Here is a 20,825-nt window from a genome sequence, read left to right on the forward strand (position 1 = left end):
GGGAATTCCCACTGAAAATATATTCTTCCAGCTACAGTAAACTGTGAAAATGAACACCATATTTGCTTTTATTCTGCAGCTGAAATAAAATAATATCATCTATTTTCCAAATGCACTAGGATTTTTCTTCATTTACAAGAGAACATCATACTCACATTTTATTCTAAATATTTCATTTTTCCTACAAGCTGCCCCTATTCCTATTCTTCTGCCTCTCATTCTGCCACCAGAGGAGAAAAAGCCAGGTAAGAATAAAGTATTTGGACAGTGTGTACATGTTTCATTATGACTGGGTTTTTTTTTTAATTTAAATTTTACAATATATTGTTTTCAAGCAGAAAAAAAGGTTCCAATAAAGAAAGTCTCCAAAAAGGTGGTTAAAAAAGGTCCTGAAGAAGTCCCACCACCTAAAGGTAACTTTTTTCCTTTTTTTTTTTAAACTTTTTTAAAAACAGTAAAATGACCTTGTGGAAACAAGGCAATTTGTTTCAAATTACCTTGAATCAATCAAATCTGTTTGATTTTTGTCTTTATGTTAAAAACACACATTTTAAATCCAAGCTGATTAAGACTTCTTAAAAAATAGTCACTTCTTTAAACCGTCTGTGAAGGTGAAATCATTTCATTAATGGTGAACATCCAATACACCTTGCAAATTCCAGGCTATGATATAAATAATCTATTTAATTAATTTTTTTTAAGTTCCTGAGGTACTGCCAGAGAAGCCCAAAGAAATAAAAATAACATCCATGGCAAGGAGAGAAGAGATTCATGAAGAAAAGAAGGAAATATATGAAGAGCCCAAAGAAATTTATGAAGAATGGGAAGAAGATTATGGAGAAGACCATGACTATTATGTCAAGGAAGAAGGCTATGATGAAGGGGAAGAGGAATGGGAAGAAGCTTATGAGAAAAGAGAAGTGACTTATGAAGAAAAACGAGTCATTCATGAAGAAGGTATTTTAACTATCATACCATTTTATTTCTTCTCTTTTCTCGTATTTATTATTAAGGTCCAAAAATTTTGAGCCAGGCAGCATTTTTCGGATTTTTTTTTTTTTGTTACAATAACTTGAACTTTGATATGCTGCCAAGTTTTAACTGGCACTTGACGACAAGACAAGGACTCTAGTATGGCGAGGTACAGATGCAGATAGAAATTGATACACTATAATGTGGTTGCCAATGGACTTTGCAGATTGGGACATCTTTAAAACCTAATACGAGTTAGTAGTCTGTAAGGATATGTGTCAATTTTAGTTGTTTTGGATATTTCTTCTACCATTTTCATGTATTCTAGATAAACTTGATTTAGGTTAAATGTTTCACACATTAATTGCTTGATGTTAATAGCTGTGTTTTGCAATTCCTTGCATGCTTTAACTGTCTTGGGTAGTAGTAACCTGTATGCCTCTAGGAACAGAATTTGGCTCTGATGAGAAACCATCAAACTTGGAAATAAGCAGAAAATTTTACTGCAACAATTGGATCTCCAAAACTCTGTGTGTGTTTTTCAACTTCATAAACTTACAATGGTATAACTAATAACTTTTCTGTGTATCAAGCTTTTAGACAATGCATTTTTCATCAGTAAGCGATGTTATTATTTTTAAAGTGGTTGAAGTTCCTAAGAAGCCTGTGCCTGAGCGAAAACCACCAGCGATTACAGCTGAAAAGAAGGAAAAGAAAGAAGTAACAGTTCGTAAAGGTATGACTTTCCTGCAAAACTAACAGGAACGTGCAGATTAAGATCTCTCATGCACCTCCTTCAAGCTGAACTATGGTGGTTATTCACATTTCCTTGAAAAAGAGAAAATTCTCTTCATGTTGGACAGTGACATGAGCAAGGCTCATGGCAACCCTTCCTCTTCTCCCACCTCATATTTTCAAGGAGAGAGAGAATAGTGGCAATGGTGGTTGAAGCAAACCAAGAATTGCTGGCAAAATCAAACTGAGCTTCAGTTATCTTTCCTTCTCACTGTGTATCAGCCTTGGGAATGGGTAATGTTTTTGAACCAGTGAACGCTGCACTTCTGAGAAGTAACCTCCATTTAGATCACTGTGTATCTCTCAGGGGAGGGTGGGCCTGATCACCTGTTTCACAAGTGTTACCACCACTGTTCACCACCAGAGAATAATGCGCTGAACAGCGCACAGGATGCGCAAGGGTTATTACATCCTAAACAAGAAAATAGCCAGTTCTACCTGGTTTGTGTCCAGAAAATAATTTGCAAGATGATTTAAACAATAAATATATCTTAATATATAAATATATGATGATATAAATATATCATCACTTACAGTTGTCAAGAAACCTGTTGATGAAAAAGTGGAGATAGCCACTCAGAAGGTTGCAGAAGAAAAGGTCAAACGGGCTGAGGGTAACTACTGTTTAATTACCTTAATGTCATCTTTATATGAAAGTAGTTGCTATTGTTACTTAGCTGATCTGCATATGCTGTGTCTTCATTTAACATGGGTCTGATCAATTTCTCAGTCTTTCAAACATCTAATAAAAGCTTCTGCTGAATTTTATAAAGGGAAGATGAAAAGCTTTTTAGGGGAAAATACTAAATGCAGATGCTAACTACCAATGCTTTAAGAAAGGAAGTGAGTGTAAAATTGCACTGGGTGAAACGGTAAGTTTCACTCTAAGCTGAAGATGTGAAATCCCCATCTTCCTCAGATTTCCATCTTGACCTGTCTACCAGAATGTCTTGGTTAATTGTTCAGTTCTGAAATAAAGATGCATCCTTACTGTCTTGCGAACCACCTCCTCTTGTATAGCATTTCCCATTCTGCAGCAGGAGTCTGTTGGCTGCAATTCAATATATATCAGGATATGACCTGAGTTAGCCAGCCCCTTTAGAAGATACCAAGAAAAAGAAGCAAACACATTCCTTCTGTTGCTTTGCGTGGTTCCAAGGAGCCTGACTTAGCCACTGAGTTAGATTATATTTGTTTTTTCAACATCATTGCTAGATAGCTGTAGACTTACTTTGATCTCTTTGCTAAATATATGACTGAGTAACAAAATTTTAATGCCAACAGTTACCAAGAAAGTTCCACCACCAAAACCTACACCAGTGATCATTGAGGAAAAAGTTATGAAAAAGGAAGGTACAGATCAGCATCTTTCAATTACAGTTTACATTTTTTCCAGCACCTTGTGTGTTCTTGTGTTTCTTGTGAATATGTGGGCCTGTGTGTATGTACCTGGATCTATTGTACTAGTCATGCTGTGACTACTCTCAGTGTTTAAATAGTATGTGTACCATGCTTTATCTTTCATAAAGTCTGTTTTTAACATGTTTGTGGCTAGCCTTTTGATTCTTGTTTAAACATTCTACAGGATATTGCAGTGTGATTTAGCTTTTTCTTCATCTATTCTGCCTGCTGGTCTATGCTTACATAATAATGGCCCAGTGCCCCAAAATTTCTTTGAAGAACCGCCTTTGGAATTCTTCTGATATACTATTTCCAAAAGCCTGTGCATGCATTTATTTTAAATTTTTGGGTCAAAAGTGTCTGTGTCTTTAGTCTTTAACAGATACTAAATATTATACTTGTATGCTTGTTTTGTGTTCAGTATTTTAGAATATGAATACTGACTGTCTAAATATGTCTAAGACTTAAATGTGCAAAACAGATATAGATTTTATAAGAACTCACATGCTGACTACCCCTAATGTGGATCTAGAATATAAAATACTAAAACAAAATCCTGTCTTTAAAGTACCGACAGTAGAAACATGGACTGTTTCAGAAGAAAAGATGTCGGTTTCTGTCCACAGAGAAGAAGAGTATTCATATGTCACAGGTATGTACAAAACCAAAAATCTGTGCACCCAAATCAAAACAATCTTTCAATCCTAGTAGATCTTCTTTTAATCTATTTTTATGTATGGTAAATTACATATTTAGACACATCATATATTTGTCTTTCAATATGCATTGCTTCCTTTTGTTCATTGTGTTATGTAGCCTCAGTGTTCTTTAGATTAATAGATGTCAATATTTCAACTCTTTTATCTTAACATTGTTTAAATGCTTTTCTTTGAAGAGCCAACAGAGCATGCGAAAACAGTTGAAGAAAGATTCTTTGAAGCTGTTTACCCAACTGAAGGTAGATTGATTAAGAATGAGAGGCTAATCAATATTTAAGATTTTTAAAACAAGTTGAATCTGTAGTTAATCAAAACTCATTGTGAGATTTGCACATGCTGTTGGTTTGCTGGATGAAAGTTTTTTACATATTAACATAAGTGTTTCAGTGACCTTTGTGTACTGGACACGTATCGTATCTTCTTAAAAGATTTTCAGATTTACTACAGACATTGATATTTCCTATCTCCAAATTTAATATCTTTAAAATTCCTATTGTAGCACATAAGGAAGTCGAAGAGGAGGAGGAGGAAGAAGAAGTCATTTCTACAGAACTAGAGATCCCTCACGTTGAAGGTGAATAAAATCTTTGTATCATCATGCGCTCCATTTTTCTGAACTTTCACATTATCTGCCTGTACTACTGTTTACCAAAGGATAGCATATCAGAACTGAGATCTTTCCATCTCTCTATGGCTCTACTCTCAAAAGGTCAAGCCCTACTGCATTTCTAAATCTAATTCTTCTTCATCACTGCTTTAAATAATTCTTTGAATAACTTTTTTTGAGATGAGCATATTGTAGCTGTTTGATAAAACAGCATTTTTTTTTTGACATATAGTGTTTGCTTATCCAGCATGATGAAAGTAGCCTACTGTGGTTCACCAAATATTTTTACTGTCTCCTAAGTGTTCATCACCTATCTCTTTAAAGTGCCCGAGATACCAAAGAGGCGTGTTCCAGAAGAAAGAAAGCCTGTTCCTGTCCCTAAAAAAGAAGCTCCACCAGCTAAAGGTATTTCTACTGCCCTAGTAAAAAACAAACACACACACACACCCCCCAAACTGTCTTCCATTATATAATTTTTCATGTTTTCTTGAATATATTTATGAATTTACTCTCTATGTGGCTTTGGTTTTGCATTATCTCCATGTGCATTATTTGATTTTGCATTATCTCCATACTTTCACTTTTTCATTTGTGCTATAACTTAGCTTACAGCTTGCATTTGTCTCAGCTTTGGCCCTTCTCTTTCCTAACAATCTTGTGCTTGTTGTTTGTATTTAGGTTGTGTGGCTTTTGCAGACAAGGGTAGGGTGTTTTTACTTTCAATAGAGTTCCATGAAAGGTGATAGTGCAGAAATGTTAACATTGGAATTTTATACTGTATCATAGTATCTTTCCCATATAGTCCACTGTATGTCCAAAAGGTTGTACATTGTATTGTGTTGCAGTGCTCAGCTCCTAGTCCAGACAGTATGTTCTGTAAAGCAATCTTGGATTACTGAAATCTGGATAAGTGGTCCAAAAACTAAAGCTCTCACTTTGACAATGTTTTCCAAAGTGCCTGAAGTCCCTAAGAAATCTGTTCCAGAAAAGAAAGTTGCTGTTGCTAAAAAGGAGGTGGCTCCCCCAGCAAAAGGTACAGCATCTTTTGAATGTGGGCTTTAACCAGTCCTGTACTATTGTGCTGTTTTCCCAACTACTATTCACTTCTCAATATAAGCATGTGATAAATATGTTATGTTGTATGTCTATTCTCATCTAAGACAAACTCAAAAGCCTTAGAAAGATTACTTAAACAAATTTTAATACCTTTAAAGTTCCTGAAGTGCCTAAAAAACCTGTGCCTGAAGAAAAAGTACACATTCCTGTTCCCAAAGAAGAACCTCCACATGCTAAAGGTATACTTAGTGATGGAGTTTACATGTACCTGTTGAATATCTTTTTAATATTTTTTTGTTGTTGTTAGCCTGTACATAAACATGTTTGTGTTAGAAATTGATTTTTTATGTATAGTTCTCTGTGCATATTTATCAGTTTTTAAGGCCAGGTAACATACCTGAGCAGCTCTTTCTTCAGTTGAGAAATCAGTCTTAAAGTACTTGATAGGCTTCCAGAGACTGGTTTGATTTTTATTTTTTTTTCAAATATATGTTGCTCTTGTCTCATACCTTTCTGTGTTAAGTGTATAAATGTGTTATGTGGTGTGTCTTGATATCTTATAAATGGATTAATGAAATTCTATAATACTCCAATAAATCTTTGAGATATAGAATTCAGTTATCTTACATTTTATCTTTTTTAAGTGCCAGAGGTGACTAAGAGAGCTCCCCCAGAGAAAAAAATTGCTGTTCCAAAAAGAGAGGAAGCTCTACCACCTAAAGGTACACTTAAATAAATAACATTCTTATCTAGTTATCTTAAGCATCTTGGTTATGTCCAATTTTGATTTTGATTTTTAAGTGAATCTGGTTTTAGTTGTACTTCAGTTACATTAGCTAGCTATCTTTTGTGTCAGTTTTGTGGATAACTGATAGATGCAGTCTTAAAACACCTGTAATTTTAGTTACTTAATATTATTATAATTCATATCTCTGAAGTGCCAGAAGTACCTAAGAAACCAGCTCCAGAAGAAAAATTACCACATGTTCCTAAAGTAGAAGTTCCACCTGCAAAAGGTACCATATTGTTCACTGTAATATCATTTATTGTAGTCTTTAGAACATTGCATTTTTCTCAGCTTGCTCAGCTGTTGTGTTTTGTAAGCAAAATATGTCCATGTGTAAACTTTTTAAATGACACATTTCTGTTACGTGATGCTTTTGCCAGTTTTGCACTTTATAGGTCCTAAAACTAAATACTTCTTTTTAAGTGCCTGCAGTTCCTAAGAAACCTATCCCTACAGAAAAATTATCTCCTGCTGTTCCTAAAAAAGTTGAGGCTCCTCCAGCTAAAGGTATGCTTTCCAGTAGAATGAGAGAATATGCTGTTTCTCAGCTTCTGTTTATATGTTCTGTATTGTTATCCGTCATTGATTTGTGCTTCCCCTGTGAATTCTGCTGTTCTGGTTTAGTCACAATGAATCATTACAGTATGTTGTATGTGTTGTGCAATACTTATAAAAATGCTATTTCTAAATATTGAATCTCTTTTATGTGTTATGTGCTCACTACCCTTAAGCAATTCTTTGGAAACTTAGATTTAGCATTTTGCAACATTGCTTTCACAATGGAATTAGAAAAGCATGCATTTAATATTATTATCTTTCAAAGTGCCTGAAGTGCAGAAGAAAGCCACTTTTGAAGAAAGAGTACTTATTACAGAAGAAAGAATATCTGTTGCCATTCCAGAGGAAATCCCACCACCTGAAGGTACACTATAAACAGACAATAGTGAGAAACTTGTGCTTTGTCTACAAGTCTGTTGTTCTAAGACCAAGATCAAAATACACAAAAATTTTGTGTTAGTTATCTTGTGTGAGCTTTGTGTTGAACATTTTACAGTCTTGCAGGCAGTTAAGAGCCTCCTGAGTGCCATTTACCATTTCAGTCTTGAATGCCAGGATCCCACCCCATTGACATGAATGGAAACTCTACCACTGAATACAATGATCTTCAGATCAGGCTCTCATGAAATCATAGTAAGAAGTATGGATGTATAGCATTTAGATTAGACTCTGCTAATCAGGACTGTAACCATCCATTTGTCATACTCCCTACAAAGCTCTCTGTAGCCCTGCAGATCATAGAATCATAGAATCATAGAATAGTTTGGATTGGAAGGGACCTCTAAAGGTCATCTAGTCCAACCCCCCTGCCGTGGGCAGGGACATCTTCAGCTAGATCAGGTTGCTCAGAGCCCCGTCCAACCTGACCTTGAATGTTCCCAGGGATGGGGCATCCACCACCTTGATAACAATACTATTTCTCTCTGCAGCGTTAGCTTCTCACCAGCTCTTTTAGTTCACATTCTCATACTCAAGGAAGGTTGAGATCAGTTGTTTTAAGTTAACGTAATTCCGCAATATATCTCATTCAAGATAGCTGAAATCAACATTTTGACCATTTTTATATCCCATTAATAACTAGCCAGTCAAGACAATTTACGTATTATATTAAAAAGCATAAATGAGTTTTTAAAAGCAGAAATGGAAGTTATATATTTAAAATATGGACGTGCAAATATATATTCATATGGATACGTGCAGTGTTATTTTCTGTTTGTCTCCTGCAAATTAACCTTTTAGCCCAGAACAAGTTGATGTTTTCCCTGATACAGTCACATTTGTAGACGTGCACATGCCAGATGTTCCTTTCAATTCTTTACCTACCCTTCTCAACTTCTTCCTGTCCTTCTTACTTTTATGTAGCTGGATCAAGGAGCAACCTCTAACTCTTTGACTGTTGTTGTCCGTGTCCCCCCCCCCCTTCAGCTATTGTGATGAGGATGTCTGGGGAGCTGAGGCATTCTGGTGGACTGACAGTTGACCGATGAAGGATATTTGAGAGATACAACAGCACACAATAGGGTACATGGGGCATGGACAAAACACATTATTTAGAGCAAATCATACAGATGTGTGTGCGCAGCACTTTCTGTATTGTATGCATATCTGTCATTGTCATATAGAACTTGTTAGAATTGGTCTTCATCTTCTCCATCCATCGATCCCTTCTTCCCTCCCTCCCTCCCCCAAAAATACTAAAACTAGTAATTTTCTTTAAAGAACCAACAGTTGAAGAATGGGCTGGAGAAGAAATGGAGGAATTGTCTATTTCCATTCAGAGAGAAGAGATTTCTGAAGGTACGACCATGATTCAGGAATACTAGGCAAAAGCAAAAAGTAATTTTTGTTTTGTACCAAAAATAGTGCAGATTAATATCTCCTCTATTCATAAAGAAAAATTTACTACTATATAAATATGTTTCATATCTTATAAATTTTAATGCTAACAATGTCTACAATTTCTATTACTTGCTTTTGAAAAGTGTGGTGGTTAATCCTGTTTTGATACAGTGAAAATATTGACGTATCTCTTGGATGTTGAGAATTATCAGCCCTTCTTTTTTTAAAAAAAAAGTTCTCTGTTGGAAGTTCCTTTTCCACCAGGTTGCCTGAATGAAGTAAAGGTCCTTCAGAATATCATGGTGCACTCTGGTTCCTCAGATCATTTCATCATAAAATGACTAAATTGTTTCCACCTGTAAGTTTATTGGTGGTAACATAAAGTTGTGAAGGACGGTAACATACACTGATTGACTCAATTTCCGTTACAAGTGGTACTGTAGAAAGTATTTTCAAGGGATGGCTTATGTCAAGGAATTTTCTCGGTATTTGGGAGAGAGGCTTTCTCCAAGTGAACAAATTCCCACATTATTGAACTAGTGGACAGAGGAATGGAAAGTGCTGATCTAGTACTTTGAATGCTGAACATATTCAAATTCCACAGAAATACAAGATGAGAGCTCAATCTCAGTTCCATTTAAGTTGCTCGGAGTTTTTCCATTGGCTTCAGAGGGAGCAGGATGGTTTGAATGTAGATTTTTTAATACCAGAGGTGTCTGTTAGTAAAGCACACTGCTTATTCTTGTCTTACAAATATTTTGTTGCTTACCAGGGCCATAAAGACAGTAATAGATGTCAAATACTTAAACTCAAGTATTTTTTTATTTTACTCTTTTTAAGTGACTGAAGAAGAGTCTTACTACATAGAGGAGAGGGTAACTGTTCCTCAAAGAGTGGAAGCCCCACCCACTAAAGGTATACGTTATTTTCATTACAAAATATTGGTTGTTTCGTCATTCTGAGTGTTATGTTGTCACTATATGTTTATCTCCATTTGTGGTTTTTTGTATTAAGGAAATGTGTGCATGTTATAGTGATACTACTCCTCTTTGTAAGACCATGTATTGTAATCTTTTTAAGTGCCTGAGAAGCATAGGAGAGTTGTCCCTGAACCAAAAGTTCCAGCTGCCCCTAAGGAAGCTCCAGGAGTTAAAGGTATAAACCGCTTCCTCATCTGGGTGATGTATCTTCAAGGGGATCATGTGTTACTGTCTTGTTTGTACATGTTGATGTGGGTAGTGTCTGCTTCCAGTGATGAATGGTTGTCTCATATTCCCTCTTGTACTATGAAAAGTATTGTTTGTGTTAACTCAGTAAAACACACTTTGATGTAGTAGACAATTACAAATATTGCACCTCAATATTCTTTCTCATCTTACCCATTTTTCTAAAGTTCCTGAAGTTCATAAGAAAGCAGTTCCTAAAGAGAAAGTACCTGTCCCTGTGCCTAAGAAAATGGAGGCTACACCGGCAAGAGGTATATCAGTGGTTTGTTCCTGTTGCAAAAAACGCTTTTTTTGCTGCATTCAGTCTTTAACATATATGCATGTTGATAAAAAATATATCTCATATATCAAATTTCTTCAGCATTAAACATGTAGTTATGTCCATTTTTCTACAATGTGGCCTGTGACCTGTGTCGTCTTGATGAGATTTATGTATTATTTTGTCGTTTATCTTATGCCTGTTGGTGAAATCAGTCAAATTTTCTAAAGTTGCACAATCTTTTTTAAGAACCTACAGAAGAACGGGTGCCCACTCTTGAGATAGAAGTTGAAGAACCTCCACCAACCAAAGGTAAACAAACTGAGAATATTATCGTGGAGATTTTTTTGTTTGGCCTTGCAGTATTTGTGTTTAGGCATTTTACTTAAATAAATTTTTGTTTGTTAGTATCTGTAACCTCTGTCTGGATCTCCCCTTTCTTTTGACTATTTATTAATCTTTGCACTATGGCTGTAAAGTACACTCTTCTGCAGTGTCTCATTATTGTTACTGAAGTTTACTTAGCATTTTCTTTTTAAAAAAATCAGATTAAGTAGGAAAAACTTACATATGTCTGCATTTCAAATATTGCAATTAAATATTCTTACACTTATTATTTTTAAGTGACTGAATTGCACAGGAAAATTATCACAGAAGAAAAAGTTGCAGTTGCTAAAAAAGAGGAGGCTCCACCAAAAAGAGGTATATAATTTTTCAGAGCTACACAAGAGAAGTCTTGTTTCAGAATACTGATTTGTATTTATGTCTAATTGTCTAACACAAGCTGTAATGTTCAATGTTTGCTGTCTTCTTTTTAATTTGACTTGAAGAAGTGTCAAGTGTCTGCAAATGTGTTTTGTCATCTGATTATGTTCATAAACTGTAAAATTCTTTTAAAATAAACTTTTTTTTCAAAAAATGCCAGCAGTGCCCAAGAAGCCTGTGCCAGAAGAGAAAGTACCTGTTCCAATTTCACGGAAAGTGGCAGCTCCACCAGCTAAAGGTATACAAGTCCTTTTGAAAGTAGAGAAGGCTTCTAAATGCCAGATGTCCGTGTGCGTCATACTCACCGTCTGCCTGATTAATCAAATCCCAGTCTCTCCTGACTTGATTATAAATGAAAAGGCCCTTTGTCTTCTCCCCTGCAAAAGAATGCAGAAGGTGACAGGGAACAGTCACACACCTGCATTCCTTGCATTTTTCTAGCTACTGTTTAATTTCATCGATCACTCTGGCTGCTTAAGAGCTTTGGAAAGATGAGTGAAGACATTTACTCAATGAAGAAGTTAAATTAATACAAACACATTTATAAAAAAACTATCAATATTTTATAACATTGTCAATATTCAGTGAAGGGTTTCAAACTTACAAATATGTCCTCTGTTTCTGTGATTTTCTTGTGTTTGAAAAGTGATTTTGTTATGTATCCTGTATGTGTGGTGTTCTGTGGTTTAATTACATTTCTGAAGAGCCTAGAGGCAAATTATTTACATCTTACTTTCATCTCAGTCATCCCATCTTACTTCATGATGTGTGAACATGCTGTTTGCTTTTTCATGTGTTTTGGTCTATATATCTATTATTCAATATTATATGTATTATTTTAGTAGATATTATTTTAATATTTAATTATATTTCTGCTCTTACTAAAATTGCATGGTGTTTCAAAGTGTCTAATTTATCTGAGGAATTTATTCCTGGAACACCCCGAACTAGTATTCTTCAAAATACTTAATGCATATCTAGCTACTATGCATTAAAGCTTCAGCTGGTCATTTTCTCCGTTAATTTAAATGTCTTTATGTTTGTATGTCTGGTGTGATTGTTGTGTTTATTATAAGTATCTTCGCTATGTAAATACGTACTATTCCCCCATAATTGTTTGTCCATAGTTCTTTCGTATGGACTTCAGAAAGTGCGTGATTTCTTTTAGAATTTGGTATTCTTACAATTACTATCTTTAAAGTGCCAGAAGCACCAAAGAAAATTGCCAGAGAAGAAAGAGCATCCATTGTGGTTCCAAAAAGAAAAGTGTCTCCACCACCAGAAGGTACTCCTGCCCATGGATTAATCTACAAACAGACTGTCCATAAGGACAGAGCTTCAAGCCTGCTGGTCTGGCACCTTTCTTGAAGTTCTAATGTTAGAATCATAGAATCATTTAGGTTGGAAAACACCCTTAAGGTCATCGAGTCCAACCATAAACCTAACACTACCAAGTCCACCACTATGTTCCACCATAGTCCCAAGGGAACCTTAACAGAGTCTTTGAGAAACAATAGAGACATATTTTTCCAAATTGCTCTGGGAGTGGGAGATGTCAGGAAATAATAACTAGTTTTCTAAGAAACCCCAAATGGGATATTTATTATTGTACATGATATTGTACCAGAGAAAAATATTAACACTAGACTCTGTCTTTGAAGTACCAACAGAAGAAGAACACTGGGCTATGTCAGAGGAAGTATCCATTTCTCTTCACACAGAAAAGGAGATTTCATACACAGGTATGAATGGACTAAAAAAATTCTATGTCCAAGTTTACATCGTCATCTACTTAAAAAAAAAAAAAAAAAAAAAAAAAGACGACAAAACACAATTTCATGTCCTGTGCAGATCACCAGTTTATCCTGAAAGTGAAGCTTGTAGAATACCACAGGACAGTATTCCATGCTCACAAAAGGCTTAAATCTTTCCTCCTGGCTTACTGCTGTTGTCATAGTGGAAGCCCAACCATTTCACTAGGTGCTCCTTTGCAAATCTTGCCACCTGTCTGATCTTTGAGGGGAAACAGGGCAGCCTTTTCCTTCGTTTTATATTAACATGCTTTCCTCTTCTGAAAAGAAAGCCTGTCCTTTCCTGTTCTGTGACAGCAATTCCTCACTTAAATCTGAAGGTCAAAGAAAAACCCTTTACCTTTGCTGTTGCCTGCCTGGCTGAGACACTTATCACAATCCCATATATTGGACCTGCCAGCTCAAGGGCTTTGAACAAAGTCCACAGCTTTGAAAGAAAATACATTGCTCTATCACTTTTGGAGGCAATCTATTGATTTGTGAAAAATAAGCCACAAGATGCCTCATACTTAGTACTTTCAGATCTGCTGTTGTTGATAAACAACATTATCATATTCATATCATGTAAGATTAATACAATCACATCAGTGTGAAGTTAAATAATCTATTTAGTCTCTCTATTGGAGAATGATGGGAGGACAGGCAGATCATGAGTACTAAGAGGAGGATGGAAGAGGATCTTTGACTGGCTTTCTGTAAGGCAGGGGTAATATGCCAGCTGGTCTGGAAAAAAAAAGGGTCAAAGCAGAAGGACATTAAATGCAACAGTTCTCCCATGGCATACCAAATAGAGGTGTTGTAGCTAGGACAAAAGAATCCAAAGGAACCTGAGCTTCCTGGCAAGGGCATTCATGAACAATGTAGTTTTTGTTATCAAATCAAGCAAAGTTACCAGTTCCAACCAATTTTAGTTTAAGATTTCAAACGCAGATGTGGCTGGCACTTACAATTAAATACCAAGCAGGGCTCTGCCAGAAAATTTTTAAAGAGCTGGTCAGTCTTCACATTGCCCCAAAAATAACACCCACTTAGCAAGCATCAAGACTTGTGGCAGCCACTCATCTATGCTCACTGTAGCTTGTCATGAAGAAAGCATGTAGAAATTCTCAAATCTGTCACTGACAGAATGGATTCCATCTCTTAAGAAGATCAAAAAAGATCTCCAATCTGTTAAGAAAATGCCTAAACTATTCTATAACTTGGCAAGTCTAGTAGTCTCCCAGATGTTAAAATGCTAGGGTAATTTTCTGTGCAGTTTCCAGTTATATTGGTCAAAAATTTCTCAAGACACCTGTCTCAGAAGACAAGAATCATGCACTGCTGTTCTGAAAAACATAATGTGCTGCTTAAACATAATGCGCATTCTTTCCTGAATAAATCTTAAAAACTGAACATATTCACACCTTAATCTTTTGGAAATTTTCCTGCTTTTATAGGGAATGGCTCCTTGCCATGCCTGAACAAACAAGCCACTTTGTAAAGCAATCGACAGAAAAGGAAAAATACCTTCTTCATGGAGCAATTAAGTCTTTTGCCTTTAATTAGACCAGAGCTCTTATCCATTGTCAGTCACTCACAAAGGTTTTCTCTATGTGGTCTCTCATCTTCATGTAGAGCTTCCTATGCAAATCTTTCGTTACCAGTGATTGAGGACTCTTGATCTAATACTGAGGTCGTGCAAAGTGTCACTGTTGTGGAGAGGAGCTGCCACAGAGGACAGTGGGATTTAGTGATTTTGTAATTGGTTGAATTTGAATTTTGAGTTCTGCCCATGAGCAAGCTTAACTTCACTGCTGGCAGCAGTGGATGAAGCAGGAATCATAACAGTTGCTTATATTGGGATCTTGAAATGTTTGTTGTTACTTAATTGAATGGCAGCCTAATGGCTTCCACAATTACATGTCCAGTGTCAATAAGCACACTTGTCTTTTACATATCAGCCATGTATCTGTAAGATATCTTTTTGTGTTTCTTGCCAAGAATATTTTTGCTTTTAAACAACACTTTTAAAAATTCTTAAATATAAATGTACTGTATCTTTTAAGTGCCTGATGTACCAGAGAGGGCTGTCATTGAAGAAAGAGTACCAATTTATCCTCCTAAAAAAATGGCAAGACCACCAGCCAAAGGTATACTGGATAAAGTATTGAAATATTGTATAAATTTTTTTGTGTCTTGTGTGTTCCATGTACAGTGAATACTCATTTGTTTTCTATGGAATGTTCTTCCTTTGGTTTAATTCTTATTTGACAATGCCTTGTGATCCTTATTATTAGTAAGATCTATGTGCTAAATTTTAAGATTCTTTTAATTGATATCTTTTTAAGTACCTGAAGTACGCAAGACAGTTGTCCGAAAAGAAAAAGTGTATGTTGAAGTTCCTCAGTATGAAGAGGAAGAAGAGATTCCAAAATACGAAGAGGAAGAAGCCACCAGATATGAGAAGGAAGTAATCCATTACAAGGAGGAAGTCCACCATTATGAAGAAGTTAGTCACTATGAGGAGGAAGTTCCTCAGTATGAAGAAGTTCCTCAATATGAAGAGGAAGAAATCACCAGTTATGAAGAAGAAGCTGCTTATTATGAAGAGGAAGTTCCCAAATATGAGGAGGAAGAGTCAGAAGTTCCCCAGTATGAAGAGGAGGCTCCCCCACCAGTTAGAGGTATACTTTAATTTTAGGGTTTGTGTGAGAAAAAGTACTATCTTTTCATTCTGTTAATGTACCAAAGTTTTGTTTTAATGTGTTCCAGTGTGCTTTACAGTGTGCCTTTTTTCAAGATGTTTAATGATTAGTATATAGTGTAGAAAACGTGCAATGGCTGTATGTCTACTCTTTACTACTACCTCTATAAATTTAAATGTTCCATGTCATACATGCTCATTCCTTTTTTGTATGAAGTCTGTATAACCCCCTAAGAAAATTTAACTGAGCTCTATTTCATCCTCGTCTGGGGTCCAATTTTGCTATCAGACTGTGCTTGAAATACTTAGAAATGTTTATGAGAATTCTGCAATCACAGACAAAAAAATACGTTCATCTAGAAAATAGGTAGGGTACTTGAAAATAAGTGATTTAGGAACACAAGTCACATTGACTTCCTGTAGTTGTTGTTTATTTATTTCTTGAAGGGAATAATATATTTTCATGGAAAGCAAAGATATAAAAATTCTATTAAATTGCCATATTTAAATACTCAGTTTTAGGTGTTTTCTTTAGGAATAATTTTTATGGTTCTGGTGTAAATTTTCAACATTGTTAGTACAAGATGAACATACTATTCACTACTTAGAGAGGACAACTAAGTCACACCAAGATCTTGGTAATAAAGCCTTCATTGTAATACAAAGATACAGACTAACTATATCCGATGTTCCAAAATTACATAATCATCTAAGAGTACTTAAATATGTATATTTTCCAGTTCTGATTCAAATCATTCCATAGTGTTTCTTCCCCAAAAAGAAGTTCAGAATTTCTTTTGACTGATTAATGAATGCCAAAAATATATTTAACATTTTTTGCACTAGAATTTTGAGATACCGATTAGCACATTTTTCCTAGTAAAGAAAAGGCCAGGCTGTACACTGCAAAAGCCAGGTTAATCCTGAACAGGAAGATTAGGGTTAGCTAAAATTTCCTTTGACTCTATCACAGTAGTTAAGTTTAATTCATATGTGCTCCAAACTTTCTTCAGTATGCTCAGAGCCAGTGAGATTACTCTCCTGTCATCATAAAACTCGTATGGATATTTCTGGGTTTTGGAGTATGAAAAATGTTAAGATACATTTTAGTTGAAACCTTTACCTCACTGCAGTCAAAGGAAAAATCTGTTGATTTCAGCAGAGTCAGGATTTTATTTTTTTAATTTAAATAAACCACTCATAAACATTGACATTACCCAACAAATTGTAGTATAAACTCCTGGGTACTTATAATGTGTCCATAGTTCTGTGTTTGAAGTAAATCAATTGATAAACTTGATGTGCTTGCTTTTTACATGTAGAAAGCACTTGGAAATTTCTGAAGAAGAACATGTAATCAGCAATATATATTCAATACGTATACAAAATTGGCTTATTCAACATGATTAGATACAACCTGTTACATGCCTGAGAAGCGTTAGGATCGTAGCTCTAGCGGAAAATAAGGTGAAATAGTAGAACTACTAAATATCTAATACAGCAATTAAATAGTTGTCTATTACAATGTTTGTAATAAACATTCAAAAATTGGAGGAAAAAATAAAATTGTATTTTTGCAAGTTTCCCTACCATGACACTTCTTAATCTTCTTTAATAGCTGGTTCTAAAAAGTCAAACTCTGTCTTAACTCAATCTTTTGATCAGCAAATAAGCTCTTGAAGTTAAAAACACTTTTATTGATGGCCTCAGTGGCTGAGCAGGGAGAATGGACATAATAGCAGTTAATATAATCTGTTTGTTATTTTATTTTGTCTTAGTGATCAAACCATGTTAAATCATAGCTGTATGTTTTGGGTATGTATTTGTGATGCTTGCTTGCACTTTATGTTCAAGTAAATACCTAAAACATTAATGGTATCTTTCAAGTGCCTGAGGTTCCCAAGAAGCCTGTTCCAGAGGAAAAAATACCTGTTCTGAAGAAAAAAGAAGCTCTTCCAGCAAAAGGTATATATTGTCTCTTTATTTTAGCAGACACCCTCTGAATATGTAATACACAGTATTTTTCAGATGCCTTACTTGATCATTACTTTTTTCTGTTCTTTTTGGAGGGGCGTCTTCATATGAAATGTTTGTGCTGCTGTCTTTTTTGTTTCACTTCTGTTTTGAATAACTTGTGGATTGTTTTTTAACCAAAATAATGTTTTTTAAGTGCCTGAGGTGCTGAAGAAACCTATACCTGAAAAGAAAGTCCAAGTGCCAAAGAAGGAAGCTCCCCCAGCTAAAGGTATATGAACTTGTAATTAGCTGTGATCAGAAAGGTCTTCTAGACTTCATTTATCTTCTCACTTGTGTTAAACACTAGGATAGTAAAAGGATTGTTGCTCTTAAGAACTGTGGTTCTTTGTGTTTGTGCTCAATTGTTTAGTGTCACTGGCTTGTACATCATGGTGTTTTAGATTCTTATGTCAAGCTCAATTTACAATAATATCTTACTAAGTTCCAGAAGTGCCGAAGAAACCTGTGCCAGAAGACAAGGTTCCTGTTCCTGTACCAAAAAAGAAGGAAGTTCCACCAGCCAAAGGTATATCAACTCTTGACTGAATGTGTTAAAAAAAAAAAAAATTAAAAATCAATCTTTCTTCACCTTTCCTCTTTAATGTAATGTAGAGTGAAGAGAGTTTTCTATTCTTGACAGTTCTTCTTTGTCATTCCACTTTATTGATTCATATCATTGTTCTTTACCTTATGGTTCAAAAATGAAATTCTTAAACTACAATAATATCTTTAAAGTGCCTGAAGTACCAAAGAAACCTGTGCTGGAAGAGAAAGTACTTGTCCCACTGCCTAAAAGAGTGGAAGAACCTCCACCAGCCAAAGGTACACCAGTTTCTGGTTCAACTGTGTAATTCTAGTTTTGTTTCTTCAGCTTTAGAAGACTGCAAGTAACAATCTCATTCCTCGTCCTAGTCTTTGATACTGAACCACTCACTGACCTATGTTTGATCAGGACACTGTATTGTGGCCATTTCTGTTAGTCATGGGTGCTATGCTTATCCTACACTTTGAAAATTTCTATGTTTGTGTCTTGTATTGTCTCTGTCTTCTGGATCTTATATATCTAAATTATTTAAAATTACTTGCTGTTTCAAAAACAGATGCTCCAAAAGATAAACAATGTACCTAAACAGCAGGACTTCCCCCTTAGCCTTACTACACCAAGTAGTCTGTATGTTTCTAAGTTTACATCTGTGCATAAATCTGTGGATAAGATCAATGTTATCTTTCATACACAATTAAATTTTACCATATTGGTGTAGTTTTCTTAATATCAGTTATACAGTTATCATTTTACTATGTTTTATGTTACATTGAAAATTAATTTCTTAAACAAAAATGTCTTTAAAGTGCCTGAAGTGCCCAAGAAAGTTCCAGAAAAGAAAGTACCTGTCCCTGTACATAAAAAGCCAGAACCCCCACCAGCCAAAGGTATCTCTTCTTATAACGGAACATGTGGATGATGCTTCTTATTGTTTCTGTATGTTTGTTATTAGAATTTAACTGAAGTATCGTAGCAGTTTGTGACAAATGTACTTGCTAATTCATACTCTTTAGCTTCTGTGTAAGTTGTCTCTCAGTTTCTGATGCTGTGTCTAAGTTTTCTACAATTAAATACTATCTTTGAAGTGCCAGAAATACCAAGACCTCCCCCTGAAGAGGTACCTATTTTTGTTCCTGAAGAAGAAGAGGAAGAGGAAGCTGTTCCAGAGATACCAGCAAAAGGTACACCATTCCTTCTTGAAAATTACCAGAGAGCTTTGTTCAGTTCATTAAAAGATCTTCATCTCTATTGATTGTTTTTAGCTGAATGTAAACCTTAATTATCCTTCTGAGGGGAGTTTTCTTCATCTTATTGGTCTTTGTGACTTTGTTCCGTGGTTTTAGTAGTTCTGATGCTCTAAAAGTAATTTTAAAATTCTTATCAAAACAATATCTTAAAGTGCCAGAGGTGCCCAAGAGAACTGTCCCAGAAGAAAAAGTACCTGTTGCAGTTCCTCAAGTAAAGAAAATTCCACCAGCTAAAGGTATATCATATTGTGGTGTATGCAGATAATTCTTCTCCCTTACATTTTCATATTTCAGTAGAACCTCATTTTAAAAATCAGTTTATAGTCATGTAAAGTCAGATCCTTGGTTCTAGCACCCTGCTGCTCCCCTGTAGTGAGCAGTGCTAGGTCTCAGGCAGGGCTTGATTATCTATTTTGTTATTGACTTCAGTGTGCTGAGAATCAGGCCTTGAATGATCTGCTTGTTTTCCACTTTAAGTGATTGCTGTGAATGAAATAATTCATTGTGATATCATTATTCAGAACTAATGCTTAAATTAATTTAAATTTTGTTTAAACAAAATACCTGGAATAATATTTTATGGGCCTTTACCTGGAAATTCTTCAATTCAGGGAGATCATTCTGACATGTACCTTGACAGTATGCTAAAATCACAAGCCTTTTAGCTAAACTTACATATAAATAAAATCAAATCACAGCTGACCATACAAATAACCAGAAGATATACCCTAAATGTGAAATTCAAAGTGGAGGCAGACTATTGCAGAGGCCACCCTTTGGTGCTGAGCAAATTCTACCTCAGCAGCTGAGTTTTTCAGAAAAAAATTGAAAAGCAGACACTAGAAGTTCTTTATGTAAAAAATTAGATGCTAATAATCTTCTACAACCTCTCGTTTGTATCATATCATGCTAATATTTTCTGTTGGTAATGATGCTGTGTAATTAAGAATTGGGCAAAAGAGCTAATCCTCATATAATCCTTATAACCCAATCGCACATTGCTGCTTTCAGGGAGTGAAAAATAACTAATAGTTTCCCTTATTTTTATTACTATTGTTACTTTAAAGTTGGTGTTCTTGTATTTTATGTTATGAATTTTTCTTTGTGAAGTTGTGAAAGTAAAGTTCTTAAAATAATATCTTTAAAGTGCCTGAGGTGGTAAAGAAAGTTGTGCCTGAAGGAAAGGTTCCCATTTTTGTTCCTGAGGAAGAAGAAGAGGCAACTATTCCAGAGGAAACTATACCAGCAAAAGGTACACAATCTTTTCTTGTAAGTTACGCATGAGATCTTTTGGGTTCATTAAAATTCATCTTTATTTCTTGTTCTAAGTTGTATGTAAATCTTAATGATCTTTTGGGGGAGCTTGTGATCTTGTTTCATGTTTTTTCATGTTTTTAATGCTCTGAAAGTAATTTTAAAATATGTTTGCAAAATAATATCTTTAAAGAGCCAAAGATTCCTAAGAAACCTGTCCCAAAAGAAAAAATACCTGTACCCACTGCTGAGAAACTGGAGCTTCCTCCAGCAAAAGGTACATAAA

At 35.2% G+C, this 20,825-nt stretch overlaps 1 protein-coding gene across 6 annotated transcripts in view; it reads left to right on the plus strand.

The window, feature by feature from the left end:
* Nucleotides 1-20,825, plus strand: part of LOC143162320 (titin-like) — a 245,966-nt gene that overhangs the window by 91,983 nt on the left and 133,158 nt on the right. For 5 of the 6 annotated variants that reach the window (XM_076342517.1, XM_076342519.1, XM_076342520.1 and 2 more), the window contains exons 107-142: nt 189-245; nt 336-413; nt 703-957; nt 1,616-1,708; nt 2,304-2,381; nt 3,052-3,120; nt 3,737-3,820; nt 4,064-4,126; nt 4,387-4,461; nt 4,819-4,899; nt 5,450-5,527; nt 5,709-5,789; nt 6,195-6,272; nt 6,489-6,566; nt 6,761-6,844; nt 7,161-7,259; nt 8,615-8,692; nt 9,575-9,649; nt 9,815-9,889; nt 10,128-10,211; nt 10,469-10,531; nt 10,844-10,921; nt 11,145-11,222; nt 12,186-12,269; nt 12,646-12,726; nt 14,841-14,924; nt 15,123-15,458; nt 17,366-17,443; nt 17,649-17,723; nt 17,937-18,020; nt 18,230-18,316; nt 18,845-18,925; nt 19,124-19,219; nt 19,438-19,521; nt 20,433-20,537; nt 20,733-20,816. In XM_076342517.1, the coding sequence (XP_076198632.1) occupies nt 189-245; nt 336-413; nt 703-957; nt 1,616-1,708; nt 2,304-2,381; nt 3,052-3,120; nt 3,737-3,820; nt 4,064-4,126; nt 4,387-4,461; nt 4,819-4,899; nt 5,450-5,527; nt 5,709-5,789; nt 6,195-6,272; nt 6,489-6,566; nt 6,761-6,844; nt 7,161-7,259; nt 8,615-8,692; nt 9,575-9,649; nt 9,815-9,889; nt 10,128-10,211; nt 10,469-10,531; nt 10,844-10,921; nt 11,145-11,222; nt 12,186-12,269; nt 12,646-12,726; nt 14,841-14,924; nt 15,123-15,458; nt 17,366-17,443; nt 17,649-17,723; nt 17,937-18,020; nt 18,230-18,316; nt 18,845-18,925; nt 19,124-19,219; nt 19,438-19,521; nt 20,433-20,537; nt 20,733-20,816 (3,321 nt within the window). The remainder of the gene's footprint in view (nt 1-188; nt 246-335; nt 414-702; nt 958-1,615; nt 1,709-2,303; nt 2,382-3,051; nt 3,121-3,736; nt 3,821-4,063; nt 4,127-4,386; nt 4,462-4,818; nt 4,900-5,449; nt 5,528-5,708; nt 5,790-6,194; nt 6,273-6,488; nt 6,567-6,760; nt 6,845-7,160; nt 7,260-8,614; nt 8,693-9,574; nt 9,650-9,814; nt 9,890-10,127; nt 10,212-10,468; nt 10,532-10,843; nt 10,922-11,144; nt 11,223-12,185; nt 12,270-12,645; nt 12,727-14,840; nt 14,925-15,122; nt 15,459-17,365; nt 17,444-17,648; nt 17,724-17,936; nt 18,021-18,229; nt 18,317-18,844; nt 18,926-19,123; nt 19,220-19,437; nt 19,522-20,432; nt 20,538-20,732; nt 20,817-20,825) is intronic. The other variant, XM_076342523.1, reaches the window with a different exon arrangement.

This window comes from Aptenodytes patagonicus, chromosome 6, assembly GCF_965638725.1.
Source record: "Aptenodytes patagonicus chromosome 6, bAptPat1.pri.cur, whole genome shotgun sequence".
Taxonomy (NCBI): Eukaryota; Metazoa; Chordata; class Aves; order Sphenisciformes; family Spheniscidae; genus Aptenodytes; species Aptenodytes patagonicus.